This window comes from Propithecus coquereli, unplaced genomic scaffold, assembly GCF_000956105.1.
Source record: "Propithecus coquereli isolate 6110/MARCELLA unplaced genomic scaffold, Pcoq_1.0 Scaffold131, whole genome shotgun sequence".
NCBI lineage: Eukaryota > Metazoa > Chordata > Mammalia > Primates > Indriidae > Propithecus > Propithecus coquereli.
Window position 1 is genome coordinate 2,457,746 of NW_012137303.1, and position 21,693 is coordinate 2,479,438.

The 21,693-nt window shown below is 37.3% G+C and overlaps 1 protein-coding gene across 1 annotated transcript in view; it reads left to right on the top strand.

Moving 5' to 3' along the window:
• LOC105805732 (cytidine monophosphate-N-acetylneuraminic acid hydroxylase) overlaps window positions 1-11,666 on the top strand; it is a 40,606-nt gene extending 28,940 nt beyond the window's left edge. The window contains exons 9-14 of the mRNA XM_012638673.1: window positions 1-83; window positions 3,159-3,333; window positions 4,875-4,991; window positions 6,727-6,842; window positions 9,390-9,486; window positions 11,616-11,666. Coding sequence (XP_012494127.1) covers window positions 1-83; window positions 3,159-3,333; window positions 4,875-4,991; window positions 6,727-6,842; window positions 9,390-9,486; window positions 11,616-11,633 — 606 coding nt within the window. The 3' untranslated portion in view covers window positions 11,634-11,666. The remainder of the gene's footprint in view (window positions 84-3,158; window positions 3,334-4,874; window positions 4,992-6,726; window positions 6,843-9,389; window positions 9,487-11,615) is intronic.
• The last annotated feature ends 10,027 nt before the right edge of the window (window positions 11,667-21,693 follow it).

A 21,693-nucleotide genomic window follows, 5' to 3' on the forward strand; every position in this document is an offset into this window, starting at 1 on the left:
AAAAACTCTGATGTGATAACGTGGACCCCACGACCTGGAGCCACCCTTGATCTGGCTAGGATGCTAAAGGACCCCACAGACAGGTTTGGCTTAAATATTTATAGAGGATAAAGATGCTTTATGAATTTTTTTCAATATTATGAGAAAATAAAGGGCTCACTGCTGGCCTCTTGACAGTTTCCTATTTTGTTTTGTATGCAGTTAGATCCACACACCACTTTTTAGAATAGAAATCTTACTGTTTAAATAAAATGAGCTATCTAATAATTAGCTCTCAAATCTAGGGCAAAAGATGACTGAGTTTTTTTCCTAAGTTTTTCATCCCATGTAATAGTTACTCAGATGTTTTCCTCATCCTAAAACCTTACCAGAAAGTAAAGAGTGAGGAAGGTTTTTTTTTTTTTAAATTAAAGACCATCATTATAGCTAAAAACTAAATTGTTTTATGTAAGTAAAAAGCAATAAACATGGAAGTGAGTTTTCATGTCAATGCAAACATTACCCAACTGTCTGTTCCACAGACAGTACATTTGAGAACAAGTAACAATACACACTGAAAGTGTAATTCAAGAAAAGTTAACAGTGATGTCACAGACCTATATTTTTTTTTTTTGAATACTTGTCTTGAGCCAAATGAAACCATAACGGCCTATTTAGAAAAGGATTAAAGATTTTGGAGAGTGGCACACACAATTACCAAAAACACACCCTCTCCCAGCTTTATGGCCTATTTCGTCTTTTACTAACTTCCTATATCAAAGGAGTATTCAAATCTGGTCAATTCTCCTTCATTAATCTCTCACAAATCCATCACTCATCTCTAGCCTCTTCTGTCCTGGCCTTAATTCCACCTTTCCCAATTTCTTACCCAGATTCCTGCAGTGGCTGCTGACTTGTGTCTGCGCCTCCTCCCCCATGCCCCTTGATCCATACTCCATGCCAGGGTTTTCAATTTGCTGGTCACAATCCATTGGCAGGTCATAAAATCAGTGTCATTGCTCACAACTAACATTGAAAATAAATAAAATAGAATGAATGCAATGGAATAGAATAGAAAATACCTGAGTGCATTGCATATGACACGGGTATTATTTCATGAGACTTTTGTTTCACAGGTGCCTTTTCACATGTGGACCTTCAGCGTCCTAATGTAAAATGTAGTTTTTACTGGGATTATAGACAAAATGTTTGAAAGCCCCAACTCTACATTGCTGACAAAGTCATCTTTCTAAAATGCAAAACTATTCCTATTCCTTTCTCGCTTAAAATTCTTTAGGTTATCCTCAGTACCTCCAAGATAAAAGTGTTTTTTTATTTTCCAGGTCAGGAGTGAAAAAAGGGTTTTAATTATTCCCATTATTAGCAGGGTATTCAAGAACCTTTGTCATTTGGCATTTGCCTAACTCTCCAAAATCATCTTTCTCCACTCCTCCAGATATACTGGACGGTGGTAATTTTCAAATGTTAATGAACATCATAATAACTAGGGGAGCTCACATAAATGCAAATACCTGGGTTCTCCCACAGAGATGCTGATTTAGTAGATCTGAGACAAAGCCTAGGAATTTGCATTTCTATCCTTTGGCCGTGCCAAAGCATTCTGGGTAACAAGAGAATCAATGTTGTTGGGTGTCAGAGCTAACTCAAAGTGTAGGGGACACACAGATGCTAAGTGCTTAACTGCCTTGTCAGGGGAGGGGAGGACAGGAGAGCCAAGGAAGTATGCTGTCAAGGAAAGCGCCATCTGGGTCATGGCAGTTAGAGATGAAGAGAAGGCTACAAGTAAGTGATTAGAGAGAAGAAAGAGATTCCAGTCAGAGTCAGTGGCATGTTCTGGAGAAGGCAGTTGTAAATGGTATCACGGGTTTGGTGAATGCCATACTTCAAATGAGGAAATAAATACATGCCATTCATTCAGAAAAAGTTTATTGAGCTGCTTCTGTATACCTGGCATCACACTAGATATGGGGGATATGGCTGTGGAAAGGTCCTTGTCCTCATGAAGCCCCCTGTCTTCCTGAGTATGGGCTGGTGAGTGCAGGAGGAGGAAAAGGATGATGAGCAGGAATGCCAGGTGGGGGCCAGGGTTAGAAAGGCCTCGTGGAGCTGCAGAAAGATATAAAGCAAAGCAGGAACATTACAGAGTTGTGTTCTAGAAAAACCATTTCAGCTTTGCAGAGGAGAATGGACTGCGGAAGAGGCTATAGGTAGAACCATTGGAGTCAGGGAGGCTGGAGGGGAGGCTGTGGCTTTATTTAGGAAGAGATTAGCAAGGCTCTAAACTGGGACCAGGGCAAGGAGTTGGAGAAGATTGACATATATTTAGAAGTGAGAAGCTTTAGGATTTGGTAAATAATTTATTACAGAAACCAGTGCTTCTGTCACTTTGGGAATACAATGGAACAAAAGTATAGTTTTGAGAAGAGGGACAGTTACCACAACCTGCTGAATCTTTACTAGGTGGATGCCTGTTTCCCTCCTTATATTTCTCTTACCCGCATTACTTCCTATTCCATTCCCAGGATTAAGATTCCATGATCCATGCAAGGATCTGTCTTCACATGGGATGGAAAGAACTCTAGGATTATGAGAGAACTTCATTATCCACATTGCTGACTGGGTTTAAAGATAAAATTGCCCATCTGTCTGTCAGCTATGCTTTGATTAGTGCAGTAAGAGTGCTGTATATTAGAAACACAAAATTCCGAGAATATCTCAAAGATAGGCTAAAGTTTATGTTTAACAAATATTTATTGAGCACTTGCTATGTGCTCAGCCAAGGTTGCTACTTTCATCAAAGTTATATTCTATGAATAACTGGGGTGGAGAGGCAGGAGTGTGCAGACATCCACAAAGTCAATATGGCCAGATTATATTCAACATTTTCATAATTTAGTTATTTGAACCAAAAGCATCCAAAAAAGTGGTTTTCAAACTTCCCCCCCCAACCCCCCAGACACAGACTTTTTTCTTCACATGAAATCTGACTTGGAAACCCATCATACTAAACAATTAACAAGAGCTGCTCTGGTTTAGGCGACAGTGGGACCCCTGGGAGTCATTTGAGCAGTCTCAAAGCTACTAATCTGGTTGACTTTTGCTATTTAAGTGGCAACTTTTGCCTTCATCATTTGCTGCTTTCTCTTTGTGTCTTTAAGCAAGGGCATCATAGAGCCTCCCCAGGGGACTAAAATTTACAAGGATTCCTGGGACTTTGAACCTTATTTAAAAGTCTTGAATGCTGCCGTAGAAGATGAAATATTTCTTCACTCATCCTGGATAAAAGAATACTTCACTTGGGCTGGATTTAAGGATTATAACCTTGTGGTCAGGGTATGCTATCAAGTATTATTTGTCTTTGCTTTCTTGTATTATGGAAATACATGGAACCCCCTTCATTTTCCAATTTGTTTCTCAAGAAGCATTCATTAAGCCCTACCAGCTGCCTAACAGAGAACAAATTTGACAATTTGATCAACAATCCTTTGATGAATATTTAGGGAATGTTCTGAAGTCCAGCTTAGGTTTTCTTTTGGAGCATCTTTTATCTTCTGTCACCATGTGTTTGTTGTTTGTGTTTGTGGGTATTTTGTTTTTGTTTTGGCATGGCAGGAACAGCTATTTAAACTGTGGGACTAGAAGGTGGGATCCACCAGAGAGGTGTTCACCTGGAACAAGGTGAGATAGAAGCAGGTAACTCATATCTGTAGCTGTACTGAGGACTGAGTTGCACACACCCAGAGGTAGGCCTAGGACTAGAACTTAAACTAGCTCCAACCCGTACACACAGAGCCACAGCCAAGAGTTCAGGTTATAACCTGGTCACCAAAGCTGAAGGTATATCCAAAAGCAAATTAAGTACAAATAGACAGGGGATGCAAGACAAAGAGGAGGTCCAAAATGGGCCACGCTGGCTGATATTAAGTGTCTGAGGTTGTGCAGGGGAGCAAAGTTGGGAGATGGCATCAGGAAACAGACAAGGCTCACACTGTTAGAGACAAGCACTGGTTACCCTCAGGGTGAGAACTTTCTCAAGTTCACCTTTCAACCCCTGAACAGTAATGCCAGGCAACATTTGCTATTCTCAAAAGCATGATGTCCAAAAACCTGAGGGGTCATTGATAGTCTATGACAAGATTTTTGCTTGTCAGTAGTGAAATAAGTAAGGGAAAGGGTATGCCTGTTCGTACAAAAATGTTAACTCTCTTTTTTTGGGATGAATTATTTTATGATTGGGTCCTTTTTATTTTAGGAACATTAAAACATTCTTCCTTTAATGAAATAAAAAGATAGCAGATATAAGATTTTTTTTTAAAAAAGTTCTGACTTGGCAAAACAAAAGATTAATACTTATATTAGCTCCCAGATATATTTTAAGAAATGGTCTTTGAAATCCAAAGACCTGGGAACCATTGGTCTAAATGATATTTTCAGTTGTACAATTAGTATGAAAAAGAAAAACTTTTGGAAGTTTTTGATAAATAGTTTTCAATGAAACTATTTATATTTAGCTGCTATGTGATGGTGAGAAATATTTCACATGTGATTTATTTCCTCACCTGAAAACTTATGGTGATGCTTGATGTCTCATTACTAATAGTACTTGAGATAAGGATAACCTTCTCTATAAATTTGAAGTTAGTGATATGAAGCAGTGTTGCTAATGCAGACTAGCATTTGAATGTTACCAGTTTCAGGAGAGAGGAGACAGAGAGTGAGACCAAGAGTGAGAGAGAAAGAGACCCTTAATATTAACTTCCAGGTTATTGCTATCATTTCTCATTTAAGGGCATTTGAGCCTTACACATTCTGAGAATTTTTTTGAGACTTGAGCACCGATTTATATTCTTCCCTTTACCATGTCATTTGCACAGATGATTGAGACAGATGACGACTTCAGCCCTTTTCCTGGAGGATATGACTATTTGGTTGACTTTCTAGATTTATCCTTTCCAAAAGAAAGACCACGCCGAGAACATCCCTATGAGGAAGTAAGCAGCAACACTGGTGGAGGTCTTCCTTCCTTTCTTCCTTCCTAAATAAATTATTTATTTTAGAGTAACTTTATAGAAAAGTTACAAGGATAGTGCAAAGTAGTATCAACATCTCACTTTACTATGGTACATTGTCACAACTAACAAACCAGTATGAAACATTGTTATTGACTAAAGTCCATATTTGCTTCTTTTTGAGCTGTTCCCAAGAGACTGGCTTGTCCATGCTTACTTCCAAACACCTGCTGGACCTGAGCTGTTAATAGACCTGTGAGCATTGTTCTCTGCTTGCTTTTTCCTTCTGTCCAATGTTGTCTCCTTCCCCAAGTGAACACATTAGGTGTCTCTGGAAAGGGAGTTAAATCAGCATAAACCAACACATATTTTATTGAGTCCCAATTTTGAGCAAATCCCTCATCTATGGCAACATGATATAAAGGAAAGAGCCAAGGCTTTGGAGACTCTTCCTTTTCCCTCCATCCCCAAATCTAATTGGTCACCAAGACCTTCCCATTTCACACCCTAAATGTTTCTCAAATCTTTTCCCAGTTCTCCTAAATGCTCCTCTCCAGATTGGAAGGCCAAGAAAGGCCATTCACCCTCCTCTTGGAGGAACTAGGTCCTGATGCTGCGTCCTAGCACGGCAGACCTTCGCCTGACTGAACTGTGGAATCATGCTTTTAAATCTCTGTTGGCAAAAGAGTAGATCCTCTGATCTATGTTTATAACCTCAGTTCACAATGGATATAATCGTTTTATAGAAATGGTGCAGAAAAGTGAAATGAACCCAAAATACCAGCCTTCTAATCATTCTGTGTCATTTAATAGGCCTGTCATTTATGAAAGTTTGCCCCTTCTGGCATTAGCGTGATATTTACCAGGGGGAAAATGTGATATAGATACTGAAAAAGCTCCTGTAAACTTTAACACTCGTAATGACATATTGTTAAAACCATCCAATCTTAAGATAACTTCCCTCTATGTTCTTTATATAAGTTATTTTTTTCTCAGAACAGTCCCATAGTAAGCAAATAAGGCTTAGCAAGCTTAAGGTCACATAATTAGCAAGTGCAGGACTGAGACTCAAGACCCTCTCTACTGTCCCCTAATTCTGTGCTCCTTTGGCTATTCCGCAGCTTTAGTGTCAGAAGTTGGGGATTCTGTAAGGGTGAGGGCCTCAGCCATCTAAGTGAAGGTAATCCTGTTCTCTGCCAGGCCGGACACACGGAGCCTGCCGTGAATGTGCAGGTGGAGACTTGAACACTCCACATTTGGAATGATGACAATAGCAAACATTTATTGAATGTGTATTATATGCCAGGCCTTGTTTTAAGTACTTTATGTGCATTGACTCATTAATCCTCACAACAATCTTTTGAGGAATGTACTATTATTATCTTCATTTTATAGATGAGGAAACAGAGGCACAGAATGGTGACCAAGATCACCCATCTAGAACCTGCATTTGAACCCAGCAATCTGACTCGAGTCTGTGCTCTTAGCCACTATGCTCACCCACCTGTTGATCTATTTCCTGTTTTCCTTTCTTTGATTTCTGTTACATTCAGCCTCCTTCCTTTTGTCCTCAGCCTGTGATGTCTGCTCCAGGAGATATCTCTTCTTGATTCTTCATGCCCCTGCCATGATGGGCAGCTGCTTCTCCCAGGGACAGGAGGGCTCCATACTCTGTGCTGCCTGGGTCGCCCTGCTAGTTGTTCCATGTCTATTTCAGATTCGTAGCCGGGTTGATGTCATCAGACATGTAGTGAAGAATGGGCTGCTCTGGGATGACTTGTATATAGGATTCCAAACCCGGCTCCAGCGGGATCCTGACATATACCATCATCTGTAAGTCTGAAAACGCCTGTGGTACCCTGGGCCAATGCAGAGGATGCTGTGGTTATTTATAAACAGAGTCAGTGACTGCCTATGCTCCCAAATTCCGACTGATAGAGGAGATTCCCCCATTAGAACTTCATTCCTTTGTTAGCTTGTTAAAAAACGAATCTTGCTAGGAAGATATAACATACAGAGTCATTTATACATTCATGTAAATGTGTTCTTGATCCCTCCTGGAAGTGGTTTTTGACATAGGAGAGAGAAAGATATTATAAAAGGAAAAGGGTATGTTTGCTAAGACAAGAATGAAGAAGGGGTATTTATGTAGCAAAGATGTGGTCATTGAGTTACAGTGATTTCCCATGTCACATTTTCACCTGCGCCCAACGCTGAGCATGAATTTGGTGGGCTAGTTTAGGGGAATGGCCCACTGAATTTCTGCCTGCCTATACTTCAAAACTGTATAAGTCTTTAAATAATATTTGGAATATTTGAGTTGAAATCTAAGAAAGGGCAATTTGCCATTTTTATATTTGCAAAATAATCACCAAAGGAGGGAATATTCTTTCTTATCATTACTACTGATCCTCTGAAAAATACAGGAATTTAATTTTAAAATTCTAATTATTTAAAATGTATAAGCAAAATACACTATCTAGTTTATACCCTGAGCTTGCAAGCATAGGTGTTTATTAAAATTTCTTTTATGCCTATTTCATTTTGAATGTTTTAAAATTATATTTAAAAATTTAAAGAACATGAAAGTATAAAAATAAAAAGGAGGTAACCCCACCTGGCACTTTCCAGGAAAGCTTATCTGTTTTCTGCCCATCCCTCCACCCACTCTTAAGGCAACTCTTGGTAACAGCTCAGTGTGTGCCCTCCTGGGCCTGTTTCTGGGCATATCAACATTTCTCTAAAAATATTTGTTTTCAATAAAATGTCCTATATAGTTGGTGGGGAGGGAGTGTTATTGTTGCTGTAGTGTTTAACATAATCCTAGTACATATGTTCTGCAGCTTGCATTTTTTACTCATCAATACATCTTAGGCATCCCTCCATACTGGGACATGCAAGCCAACTTAAACTTTTTAACAGCTGTAACTCATTTCACGTTTTGCTGATTTTCAACAGAGCATATATCTGACTTCTTATTCTGGAAAAAAAAGGGAATATGGCAACTTTGGGGAAAATTCCAGAGATTTTTTTCTTAAGAAAAGAATTCCAGCTCAGAAACTTCTAAGATGTTGATGCTAAACACTATCTTGTTATATTGTGTTTTGATTACGAAGGTCATTAGGGGATGTCATAAGGAATCTTGGGAAGCAATCACAGCCCACTTTATCTTTGTTGCTCTTTTTTATTTTTATTTATTTATTTATTTATTTATTTTTGAGACAGAATCTCGCATCTTGTTCTGTCACCCATGTAGAGTGCAGTGACATTATCATAGCTCACAGCAACCTAAACTCCTGGACTCAAGCGATCCTCCTGGCTCAGCCTCCCGAGTAGCTGGAACTACAAGCATGTGCCACCACGCCCAGCTAATTTTTGTACTTTTAGTAGAGACAGGGTTTCACACTTGCTCAGGCTGGTCTTGAACTCCTGAGCTCAAGCAATCCTGCCACCTCGGCCTCCAAGAGTCCTAGGATTATAGGTGTGAGCCACTGCGCCCAGCCTCTTTTTTGCTCCAAAAATGGGATTTGTGAGCTTACTAAACATTTTTCTGGTTATAAAAATAATACCTATCCACTGGTGAAAATTTTAAAAAATACTTTAAAATACAAAAAAAAAAAAAAAAAAATTAAAAATGCAAATAATCCCACCATCCAGAAAGAACAATTTATACTTTGGTGTCTATTTAAACTTTCTTTTTCTGTTTATAAACATATACTCATGTACTTTTTATATGAATAGGATAATACTATACGAACTTTTGTACCTGTATGTTTATCAAAGTAATTTTCCACATTACTCTATTTTTCTACATCATTTATAATGCTCGTCTGCCTAATGCCATATATCTACATGCATCCAATCTTTGGCCTTTAAGTTGTTTCTAACTTTTTACTACTTGAAACAATGACTAAGTGAGTAACCATGTAGGTGTGTCTTATACACATTCATAGCGATTTCCTTAAGGTAAATTTCTAGCCGTGGCATGCTGGGTCCCTTGCCTGCGGTGCTTTCGGTGCACTCTGCCAAGTTGTTCATCAGGAAGCCAATTCACCTTCCCATAAATAACGTATGAGAGGATGCATTTACCTGCCCCTTCACTAATACTAGGTCCTAATGCTTTTGTGTACAGCATATAAATCTAGATTTTTCACATATGAGAATTCCTTAAAGCAAGGGATATCATAGTACAATAAAAATAAGACACAGTCATTGTGTTTTAAGGGATTATCTGTATTCAACACCCTGAAAATTCTGAGGTACATGAACAGCTGAAACAGTACAGAAACACTATCTCTTAGGGAGAGCTGGGTACCAGGCTCCAAACAGATCCTGGCAAAACGACAGGCATGGAATTTCCCTGCTTTATCTCTCTTACAGGTTTTGGAATCATTTTCAAATAAAACTCCCCCTCACACCACCCAACTGGAGGTCATTCCTAATGCGTGGTGAGCAGAATGGGCCTGGGATTCCCCAGGTAAGGTGTCCTGTGGGTCTGGGAGACACCCCATTTTACATACTGTGACACTCTCTTTGGCACCTAAATTAAGCAGGCACCATGGCTGTCAGAAAACTCAACTTTTGAGGGGTTGAGAAGAGCTAATATCACAGGAAGAACATTCAAGTTTAAAAATAAGTAAATAAAACAAACAATGCATGAAGCCAGTCCAAAGTCTATAGAATCTTTGGTTTGGTTGAGGTCAACATTGGTTTGGTTGAGGTGAACATACAGGCAATTAATAAACAAAGCAAAAACTATCCCAGGATGTCAGTGAGTGTTCAGAATTTAATCCCAAACACATGAGAAAAAGCAGCATAAAAAACTGAAAAGGAAAAACCTAAAACCAGAGAGTAAGATGGAAAACATCACCTCTCTGTTTCCAGTAGACCTCTCTCTTTTTTTGGACTGATGAAGATCAGCTTGTCTGGCACAAATCAGATTTGACATGCCTTCCTACAGCTTGAGCTGTGACTTTTATTAAGTGAATTACAAAACCTGTTTCCTCATGCTTGTAATCAAAAGGACCATATAATATTACTACAAAGATAGTAAACTCCTTGACTCATGTATTTATTTATATATCCATTTATTTATTCCACAAACAGCTATCTCATCTCATTGTATTGTAGTAATCCATTCATTGTCTTCCCCAGTAGACCTCAGTGGACACTGAACTTCTTAAAAGTAGAGACTGTTGCCTGGGTAGCCCTAGTGCTTAGCACAGTGTTGAGCACACACATGATTTTATTCCTGATGTGCATTCAAGGATGGAAGGAACAAGTGAATTTCTATCTCCCACTGTCAGTATGACTTACCTCTTCAAATAGGCTTCAACGTCTTTACCAGAAAAATTACAGGTCAAATTAGAATATCTTTTACATTCTTTTCAGTTGCAAAGTTCTTTGTTCTATGCTTTAGGGTAAGGCATTGGGCTAGGTCTTCTAAGTTATGTTTATAAGCTACAAGAGATGCTAAGGACATTCACATGCAGCTATATTACAAGGTAGACTCTCATAAGCCCTATATTTGTTGTACAAATTGAGTGTTGGGAATGCTGAAGAGAGAGGGAATACATCTAATGTTTTGAGATGACCAGGAAGTGCGTTGTAGAGAGGTAGTATTTTGGGAGGCAGGCAAGGGATAGGGAGTTTAGGGAGTGGCTTCAAGATTGAGTGAAGTTAAGCTAAAATAGAGGAAAGGGATGGAAGAATATTCCAGACAGAAAGAATGGATGAAATTAAAAGGTAGAAAAATTCAAGGTGAATTCAAGCAATAGCAAGTCCTCCTGGTAAGGCAGAGAAGTAACGGAAAATAGGAAAGAAGTGTGATGGGAACAGGGAGAATAAGGAGAGTCAAGGGGGCTCAATGCAGATGCCCAGCAGGTTCAGTATCTGTGAAAAAGCAGGAGGTGTGAAAGGCGAGGAGGCAGCAGGTAGGGAGAACGCCGAGTCCAAGGTCTTAGAGATGGAGCAGTTCTGAAAGAAGATGGGTTACAGGTGCTTCTGTATAGGTGGGTGAACGAAATGGAGCAGAGATGAAGGTAATAAGAATCAAGAGGTCAACATGTGCATTTGGAACTTGCCTATTGAGGAGGCAATATAGTATGGTGGCCAATGCCTCAGACTTGGAATATGACTTCTCAAGTTAAAATTCTGGCTCTGTCACCTACTGTATGACCTTGGCAAATTATTGGACCTCTGTGTGTCCCAGATTTTCATCTGTAAAATGAATATAATAATAGCACTCACCTCCCAGCATTATGTCATGGGTATAAGGCATGTCTGGAAGAGTGACTAGCGCATGGTAAGTGAACAGTAGACATTAACCATATCAACCTTATGAAAAAAATAGGAGAGATGTGACTCACATGAGGCCACTTGGTAAATCCACAAGTACTTGGGAATAGAATCATGTTCCAGTTCACATTCCAGTTTTAGATTCTCTCTTACATCAAAGCATCGTAGACTCTATAGCCTGAAATAAAGAATAAAAATAAAAAATGCCCCAGTGCAATAAGATGAAAAAGTATTAAAATGAGATTCATACTGTTATTAATTAATATTATTCATTATTATTATTAATAATTGTTATTCATTAATTCACAGGAATGCAAAGCAATATGAAAAGTTCAAGAATTCACTGGTCAATTAAAAAAAAAAAATTTACTGTTGTTACATCTTGAACACAAGAAGTATATACCAAAGAGACTATACCTTATGACATCAGCCTTAGACAACTACATGTTGCATTTGTGAGATGTTGATATATTTTTATGTTTGTGGATCACTACATAGCCAGGTTCAAAAATATTTTACTATTTCATCCACAATTCTCTGTAAAAGGAACCAGTGAACTCAATAGAAACAAATTCTCTGTGGAAAACCAAAAACAACAAGAGATATGAATACAAGCACAGAAGAAACAGGAAGAGGAAAAACTTCCAAGACTACAATGAGAAATAAGGAAAGGCGACAGGGAGCAGATTTTAGGTGAGAGAGAGGATGGAAAAAGAGAAATAGATCAGTGAGGAACTAGAAGAGGAAAATGGGAAGGAGAAAAAATTAAGATGGAATTTAAAAAGAATAATGTAAAAACAGACATTCTATTCTTTAAAAGATTGATACTCCAAATAGAGCCTGTAAAGACAGTTGAGTAAGAAGGTTTCATAAGTTATTTTCAATTTTTCAAAAAGTTCTGTAGAAATCATGTATTAACCAAAACAGAGAATTCAGAGGCTGCCCTAAAGGGTCAAATTTCAATGGGACTGAAATAATTTACATTAATTTTGATTCATTTAATATCACATTTTAGAATGTGTTAACTTATAAATGCTAACAATTATGTCGATATTTGATCAATGCAAGATATGAACAATAATCAAATGAGTTTTGTGGACAAAAATCTTTCAAAATTAATAGACAAATCAACAATAAAGATCAATATCTTGAAAAAATCAGAAACCCCTCTTCTGAACATTTAAAAACATCATTTCAATGGTTAAAATAGGCAACTAATTTGCCTACTTCTGCTAATGTCTGCAGTGTTTTCATGATGTTCAAATGATTGTTTAAGACACACACATTTTTTTCCTAAGAAAACGTGATTGTTAACTAGTTTTCTGTTTTACATGTTGATGTTTCCAACACAAACACACACTACAGATTTGAATATCAAAATCTATTTTCTGATTACATATCCTACCTTTAATTCTGAAGGTATGAGAATTCGATGGTGGAATTTGTCTCCTCAATCTCTAGATTCATATTTGGTAATAGAAATGTTGATTATCTGCTTCTCATTATGATGAACATCAATAATGTTTGATTATTTTGATTATTCTTACCTCACACATGCACAACAGAAATGTTTGGAATTCAAAATTATATTTTGTGCTTTACATTATATAGTAAATTATTCAATTATTAATGAAAATAAATATAATGTATATCAATATAATGTATGTTAAAATGCCTAGGATGAGCAAATAAAAGATTATTTTAAAATATGCATTTGTTTCCTCCTCCCCAAGTCTATCTTTATTTTCATGCTATTTTTTTTAGTTCTTTCTTTCTGATATCCTAACTCCAACAATTCCTTGATATCACCAGGATCTCCAGGCCATTGACCCAATAACAGTCCCTTATACCGTCACTTCCCTTATTACTCTTCTCCCTGAGTATACCCCACATCACCTTCTCTCTCTCTCTCTCATCTCGTGTCTCACTTCCATTATTCTAATAAAAAACCATGAAATCATCCTTTCTACTTTGCTCTCACATCCACGCTGTCAGCAAATCCTGTCACCTCCACTTTCAAAATATTAATACAACCAGAGTCTGACCACTTTCCACCACCTCTATTGCTACCAAGATCAGAAGAGGAAGGAAACACATAAAGGTAATCTTGGCATTAGGGGCCAAGTTTTCTCCATAGGCCTCTGCCAATTCCAAAAAAGGCCAAGAAGCTGAATGCCTCAAAATTTGCTCAAAGCCCTTCACGGGGGTGCTGAGAAAGCCATTCACTGGGAGGTGGTGCCTCATGGGCTACACAATACTAGTGTGAAGTCGCCCTGAAGGGTGCCAGGGAAGCTGCTGGCTGCTGGGCACTGCCACTCACCTCCCTGTTCTGGAGCATGGCAGGAGGGTGGTACCGGAACCAGGAGGAGAAATTCCTCCTTCCTCTGGTGCCCCTCCAGCACCCTCTACATGACATAGCTTAGCTTCATACCAGCTAGCAAAAGAGAAATATTTATTTTTGCATAACAGGCAATGAAAAGTGGATTTGGAGCTGAGAAGCAATAAATTCATAACTGGCAGACTTGATAACAATGCATGTTGTAATCTTCTAGGGTAGTCACTAAAGGAATAGTAAAATAAAATGTGTAACTACAGAGATAATATGAAATGAAATAACTTAAAAATACTGATCTGAAAGAAGCCAATAAAAGAAAAAATAAAAAATGGGACAAATAGAAAACACCAAGATGGCAAATTATATTAATAATTGCATTGAATGTATTAATAGATGGATTAAATGCTCTCAAAAGACAGACTGGATTTAAAAAAAATTCTTTGCTGCTTATAAGGCATATATATAAAAGATAAGTATATACTGGAAGCTTGTAAGAAAAAAGATGGGGAAATATATACTATGAAAACAGTAATAAAAAGATTGATGATGTGGCTATCTTAATTTCAGACAAGGTGGGACACTTCATAATGATAGAAGTTTTAGTTAACCGGGAAGATATAAAAATCTAAATATGTATGCAAATAATTACATAACCTCAAAATATGTAAAGCAAAGAATGATATAACTAGAAAAAGAAATAGACAAATTTAGATCATAGTGAGATATGTGAACGTATCTCTTTCAGTAAATGATAAACCAATCAGACAAAATAACCTCTAAATATTTGGACGATTTGAACAATACGATTAAAACACTTGACTAAATTGATACATAGAGAAGACTGCCCCTAACAACCACAAAACACCCATTCTTTTCAAGGACACACTGGTATTTCACACAAAATGACTACATGCTGACTATATACTTGCAGCAAATCTCTACAAATTTCAAAGATTTAAATCATATGCATTATATTCTCAAACCACAAGGCAGTTGAGATAAAAATTATAAGATAATTATAAAATCATCATATGTTGGAAATTAAGAAATAAATTTTAAATTTGTGGTTCAAAGTAAACTTCAGGCCCAGATGACTTTACTAGAAAAGTTTCCAAACATTTAGGGAAGACATAATGCAAATTAGTTTTCAACTCTTCTAGAAAATACAAAATGAGAGAACTTTCCCCTAACTCGTTTTTTGAAGCCAGACATAAACATATGACAAGAGCATTTTGAGAAACAAAAATTACAGGTCAACTTCAGAAATGATCATAGATGCAAAATTCTAAACAAAATATCAACAAATAGAATCTGGCAATTTATAAAAAGGATAATTTATCACAATACAGTTGGGGTTTAGTCCCAGAGTGCAACATGAGTTCCACATGTGAAAATCAATATATTTCACCACATTAACTGAATAAAGGGGAAAAGTTACAGGATTATCTCAATATATGTACAAAAAGCATTTGGTTAGTGTTTTAATAATCATTCATGAATTTAAAAGAAAAAAGAAAATTCTTAATAACTAGGAATAGAAAAAATCTTTCTCCAGAAGAAAAGAAATGAACACTACAGCAAGTATCTTAGTGGTGCAATGCTTAAATCTTCCCTCTGAGATTAGAAGTATTGCAAGGATGCTGGCCATCAACACCTCTTTGCAATATACTAGAAATTCTAGCCAGTGCAATAAGGAAAAAAAAAAAACAACCAAATAGAAGATATAAGCATTAGAAAGGAGAAATAATGTGTTATTAGCTACAATATTATTGGGAACATAGAAAATTCAAAACACTCTAGAGATAAGTTTTTAGAATTAATGTGTTTGGCAAAGTTCCCGAATATAAGGTCAATATACAGGAAAAAACCCTAATATTCCTATATCAATAATAAACAGAAAATGAAATTTTAAGAAGATACCATTTACAACAGCATTAAAATCATCAAATACCTAGGAATAAATTTAACAAAATATGTGCAGGATCTCTAAACAAAAACACTACAAAACAATATTGAGAGCAATTTAAAACCTAAATACCAAATGAAAGACCTAATAGAGGACATATTACTTTGATAAACTGGAAGACTCAATATTTTTATTTTTATTTTTTTATTTTTTTATTTTTTTTGAGACAGAGTCTCTCTCTGTTGCCCTGGCTAGAGTGAGTGCCCTGGCGTCAGCCTAGTGATGAGCAAATAAAAGATTATTTTAAAATATGCATTTGTTTCCTCCTCCCCAAGTCTATCTTTATTTTCATGCTATTTTTTTTAGTTCTTTCTTTTATATATTTTTAGTTGTCCAGATAATTTCTTTCTATTTTTTTTAGTAGAGATGGGGTCTTGCTCTTGCTCAGGCTGGTCTCGAACTCCTGAGCTCAAACGATCCACCTGCCTCGGCCTCCCAGAGTGCTAGGATTACAGGCGTGAGCCACTGCGCCTGGCCTCAATATTTTTAAAATATCAGTTTTACCCAACAAGTTTCAAGCCCCCCCACAGGAATTCATTTTATAGAAACTGGTAGGCAGTTTCTAAAATTTATATAGCAATAGAAAATTTCAAAAGTAGCCAAGGCACTCTTAAAGAAGATGGAGGGGTAAGGGGTATAGGAAGTGGAAGAGAGAGAGGTGAAGAGGGAGAGGGGGGAAGGATAAAGAAGGGAGAATAGGGCGGAGGAGGGGATGGGTATATACACACCTACGGGGTGCAGTGCGCATAGTCTGGGGGATGGACATGCTTGAAGCTCTGACTTGGGAGGGGCAAAAGCAATATATGTAACCTAAACATTCACACCCCCATAATATGCTGAAATAAAAAATAAATAGATAAATAAAAGAAGGGAGAATATATTGTACTGGTTAACAAGACTTATAAAAGTATAGTAACTTGACAGTGTAGTAGAGTTACAAGGGAGACAGATCAATACAACACAATGGAAAGTACAAAAACTCAGGCATGTAGGGACACTCCCTTTAAGACAAAGATGCTATGTATCAGTGGAAAAACCACAAACTTTTAAATAAACAGTGGTAGATGAATCAGATTTCCATATTGAATGGGTAGGGAATCAACTCTGACCCCTACTTTATAGCATAAACAATAAATGCCAGGCGAATTATACATCCAAACGTGAAAGGGAAAACAATAACTCTTCTAGAAGATGAAATAGAGGAATATCTTTTTGATCTAGCTGGCAAGATTTCTTAAACGGGACACACAACAAAAGCACTACCCATAAGAAAAAAATTGGAAAATCAGACTACATTAAAAATAAACTCTGTTCATGGCCCAGCAATTCCACTCTTAGCTATTTTCTCAAGAGAAATGAAAACTTATGTTCACACAAAAACCTAACCAAGAGTGTTCACAGCAGCTTTATTCAAAATTGCTCCCAAACTGGAAACAATGCAAATATCCTTCCACTGACACATGGATAAACACACTGTAGTACATCCATACAAAGGAATACCAGTCAGTAGTAAAAAGGAACAAACATGCAACATGCATGAATCTCAAATGCAATATATTACATGAAAGAAGCCAGACTCAAAAGACAAATCTATAGCAATGGAGAACAGATCAGTGGTTGCCAGAGGACAGGGTAGGGGTAGGAGGTAGCTACAGAGGAGCAGCATGAGTGAAATTTGGGGGGTGGTGGGATGGTTCTGTATCTTGATTGTGGTGGAGGTTACACAACTCTATGCATTTGACCAAACTTATGGCATCAAAGGGTTGACTTTTACTATATGTAAATTTAAAAATAAATAACCCATTAAAAATTAATAACTTCTGTCCCCAAAAACAATATTAAGAAAATAAAAAGGCAAGCCACAGAATGGCTCTTACAAATTAAAAAGAAGATGAATAATAGAATAATAAACAATTTGAACCAGTCACTCCACTGAAAGAGAATATCTAAATGGATGAGAAGCTTTGAAAAGACACTCAAATTAGCCACTGGATAAAGGCAAATTTAAACTCCATTGAGATGCCACTATGCATCTAGCAGAATGGCTAAAACAAAAAAGACAATTCAAGCGTCACCGAGGATGTGGAGCAATAGGAATTCCTATACTCTGCTGGTGGGAGTTTAAATTGGTACAATCACTTTAGTTAACCATTAGGCACCACTAAAATGAACATACACATACTCTATGACTCCATAATCCCGTTCATTGGTATATACCCCACAGAAACGTACACATGTGTTCACCAAAACACATACATCTGTAAGAATGTTCATAGCAGTACTTTTTGTAATAGAAAACTGGAAGTACCCCAGATACCTGTAAGAAACATATCCATAAAATGGAAGCCTCCACTTAAGCAATTCTCAAAGTGTGGATTGCAGACCCGTGAAGGTCCCCAAGACTCTTTTATGAAGTCCTTGAGGTCAGAACTATTTTCAAAATAATACTAACATTATATCCCATTTTCTCCGTGTTAACCTTTACGTTGATGTTGCAAACACAGTAGTGTGAATAAATGCTGACATCTTAGCACGGATCAAGGCAGAGGCATCAAACTATGATAGTAGTGATTGCAGTCTTCACCCCCAGGCATTTACAGTTAAAAAAAATTGTTTTATTTAACATCCTTGATGAAGCAAGAAAAATCATTGATTTTATTAAATTTATGTCATAAATTTAGCATAGACCTTGAGTACGTGTCTCACGGGAAGTATGCATACAGCACTTCTGCTGCACACGCAGGTACGATGGTTGTCTCAAGGGAAAGAGCTTGTGTGATTGAGTCATGAGCTACACTGGCCACTCTTTTTCATCAAACATAATTTTTCCTTGAAGGAAAGACTGACAAACTGGTTTTTCAGACTTAGAAATTTGGTGGACATTTTCTTTGAAGTAAAGGAAAGGAGCCTGTCATTTCAAGGAAACAACTGACAATATTTCTTGTGAATGATAATTTTTACTCAGGTAAAAAGTAAAATTTTGGAAAACGCATGTCTACTACTGCATAGCCCATGGGCAGCACCTGGATATGTCATGGCATGGGAGTGGGAGGAGAGACACTCTGGACCACAGGACTTGCCACAGAGACGTTGAGGAAGGTCCACTCAACCTAGTCATACTCCAACTTGTTTTTGAAAATCATACCAGAAAAATTACTATTAGAGACTCCAATGCAGGCAATGCTGAGGCCTGGCCTAATGCAAGGGCATCTATAGACACTCCGGAGAGACGTCCCGATGCAATGTCTTCACAGTTTAAATGCTCAAGGAGTTGTGGAGAGCCCCAAACTGTGTTTTTTCTTCTTTCCCTCTTTTTGTTTTGTATCTAAATCCTGGTTTTGGCGTGTTAGAAGAAATGAAATCAATCTATTGATTGCCCTTGTATACAAGCAAATGAGCAGGCTAATAATTATACATCTTCAAATTATTATTTGATGTAACTATCATTATAGTTTTAAGAAATAGTATGATTTCAACTTCAGCTGATAATTATTTCAATTTAAAATTATTTCAGTTATGTAAACAATCATTGAAAATGTCTTCCTTGTGTAATATAAATTATAATAAGTGTATAAGTCACAAATAAGCAAAATAATAAAATTTTGCAAAGGGATATAAAAGAAGACCAGAATAAATGGGGAGACATATGTTCTGGGTGGAAATATTCTATGCCTTACCAATTTCTAAATTCAGTGAAATATGAGTAAAAACCTAGAATTCATAAAGCACTCCTACAAATAAATAACAAAAATATAAACAACGAAATATAAAAATTGGCAAGAGCTATGAATAGAAAGTTCTCCAAGGAAACACGAATGGCCAATGAATAAATGAAAAGAAGCTTAAATTCATTAATAGGGTGTACTGAGATAAATATTCAAGAAAGGGCATTTGCAGAATTATTTACTACTTTAAAACTCATGAGAAATAAGAACCCCGTTTTCCCAACAGCATGTGCTTACTTCCTGTCTCTGTGTCACATTTTGGTAATTCTCACAATATTTCAAAAATTTTCATAATTATTATATCTGTTACAGTGATCTGTGATCAGTGATCTTTGATATTACTATTATAATTGTTTTGGGGCTCCACGAATCACGCCGACATATGAAGGTGAACTTAAACAATAAATGTGTGTGTTCTGACTGCTCCACTAATGAGCTGTTCCCCCATCTCTCTTCCTCTCCTTAGGCCTCGCTATTCCCTGAGACACAAAAATATTGAAATTGGGCTAATTAATAATCCTTCAATGGCTTCTAAGTGTTCAAGTGAAAGTAAGAGTCATATGTTTCTCACTTTAAATCAAAAGCTAGAAATGATTAAGCTTGGTAAGGAAGGCATGTTGAAAGCCGAGACAGGCTGAAAGCCAGGTCCCTCGCACCAGTTATGCAAGTCATGCGAGGGATCTGCTTCATCGACTGAGTTTATGGAATATTCTAAATCCTTTGTTGTCATTTTAACAATGTTCAAAGCATCTTTACCAGGAGATTTCATCTCAAGAAACTACTTTCTTTGCTCATCTATGAGAAGCAACTCTTCATCCATTCAAGTTTTATCATGAGATTGCAGCAATTCAGTCACATCTTTATGCTCCTCTTCTAATTCTAGTTCTCTTATTATTTCCACCTTTTCCTTTGCAAAGGAAAAGGTTCTTGAAGGAAACTAAAAGTGCTACTGCATTGAACACACAAACAATAAGAATACAAAACAGACTTAATGCTGATATGGAGAAAGCTTTAGTGGTCTGGATAGAAGATCACACCAACCACAACATTCCCTCAAGGCAAAACTTAATCCAGAGCGAGGCCCTAACTTTCTTCAATTCTGTGAAGGCTGAGAAAGGTGAAGAAGCTGCAGAAGAAAAGTTGGAAGCTAAGAGGTTGGTTCATGAGGTTCAAGGAAATAAGCCATCTCCATAACATAAAAGTGCAAGATAAAGAAGCAAGTGCCAATGTAGAAGCTGCAGCAAGTTATCCTGAAGATCTAGCTAAGATCATGATGAAGGTGGCTACACTAAACAACAGATTTTCAAATATAGATAAAACAGACTGCTATTTGAAGAAGATGTAACCTAGGACTTTCATAGCTGGAGAGGAGAAGTCAATGCCTGGCTTCAAAGCTTCAAAGGACAGGCTGACTCTTTGTTGGGGCTAATGCAGCTGGTAACTTAAAGTTGGAGCCAGTGCCCATTTATCATTCCAAAATCTGAGGGCCCTTAAGAATTATGCTAAATTTATTCTGCCTGTGTTCTATCAATGAAACAAGAAAGTCTGGATTATAGCACATCTGTTTAGAGCTTGCTTTACCGAATATTTTAAGTCCACTGTTGAGACCTACTGCTCAGAAAAAAAATATGTTCTTTTCAAAATATTCCTTTTGATTCCTTTCAAAATATTACTGCTCATTGGCAATGCACCTGGTCACCTAAGAGCTCTGATGAAGATGTACAAGGAGATTAATGTTGTCATCCTGCTAACACAACATCCATTCTGCAGCTCATGGAACTAGGAGTCATTTTGACTTTCAGGTCTTATTATATAAGAAATATATTTTATAAGGCTATAGCTGCCATAGATAGTGATTCCTCTGATGGATCTGGGCAAAGCAAATTAGAAACCTTCTGGAAAGGATTCACCATTCTAGAAGCCATTAAGAACATTCGTAGTCAGGCATGGTTGTGTACACCTGTAGTCCCAGCTACTCAGGAGACTGAGGTGGGAGGATCACTTGAACCCAGGAGTTCAACTCTAGTCTGAGCAACACAGCAAGACCCTGTCTAAAAAGAAAAAAGAAAGAAGGGAAGAAAAAAAGAAAAGAAAATTCATGAGAGGAAGTCAAAATATTGACATTAACAGGAATTTGGAAGAAGTTGACTCCAAACATCATGAATGACTTTGAGGGGTTTAAGATTTCAGTCGACCAGACAAGGTGGCTCATGCTTGTAATCCTAGCACTCTGGAAGGCTGACCAAGAGCGAGACCCCATCTCTACTAAAAAATAGAAAACTTAGCCAGGCATCATGGTGCATGCCTATAGTCCCAGTTACTTGGGAGGCTGAGGCAAGAGGATCCCTTGAGCCCAGGAGT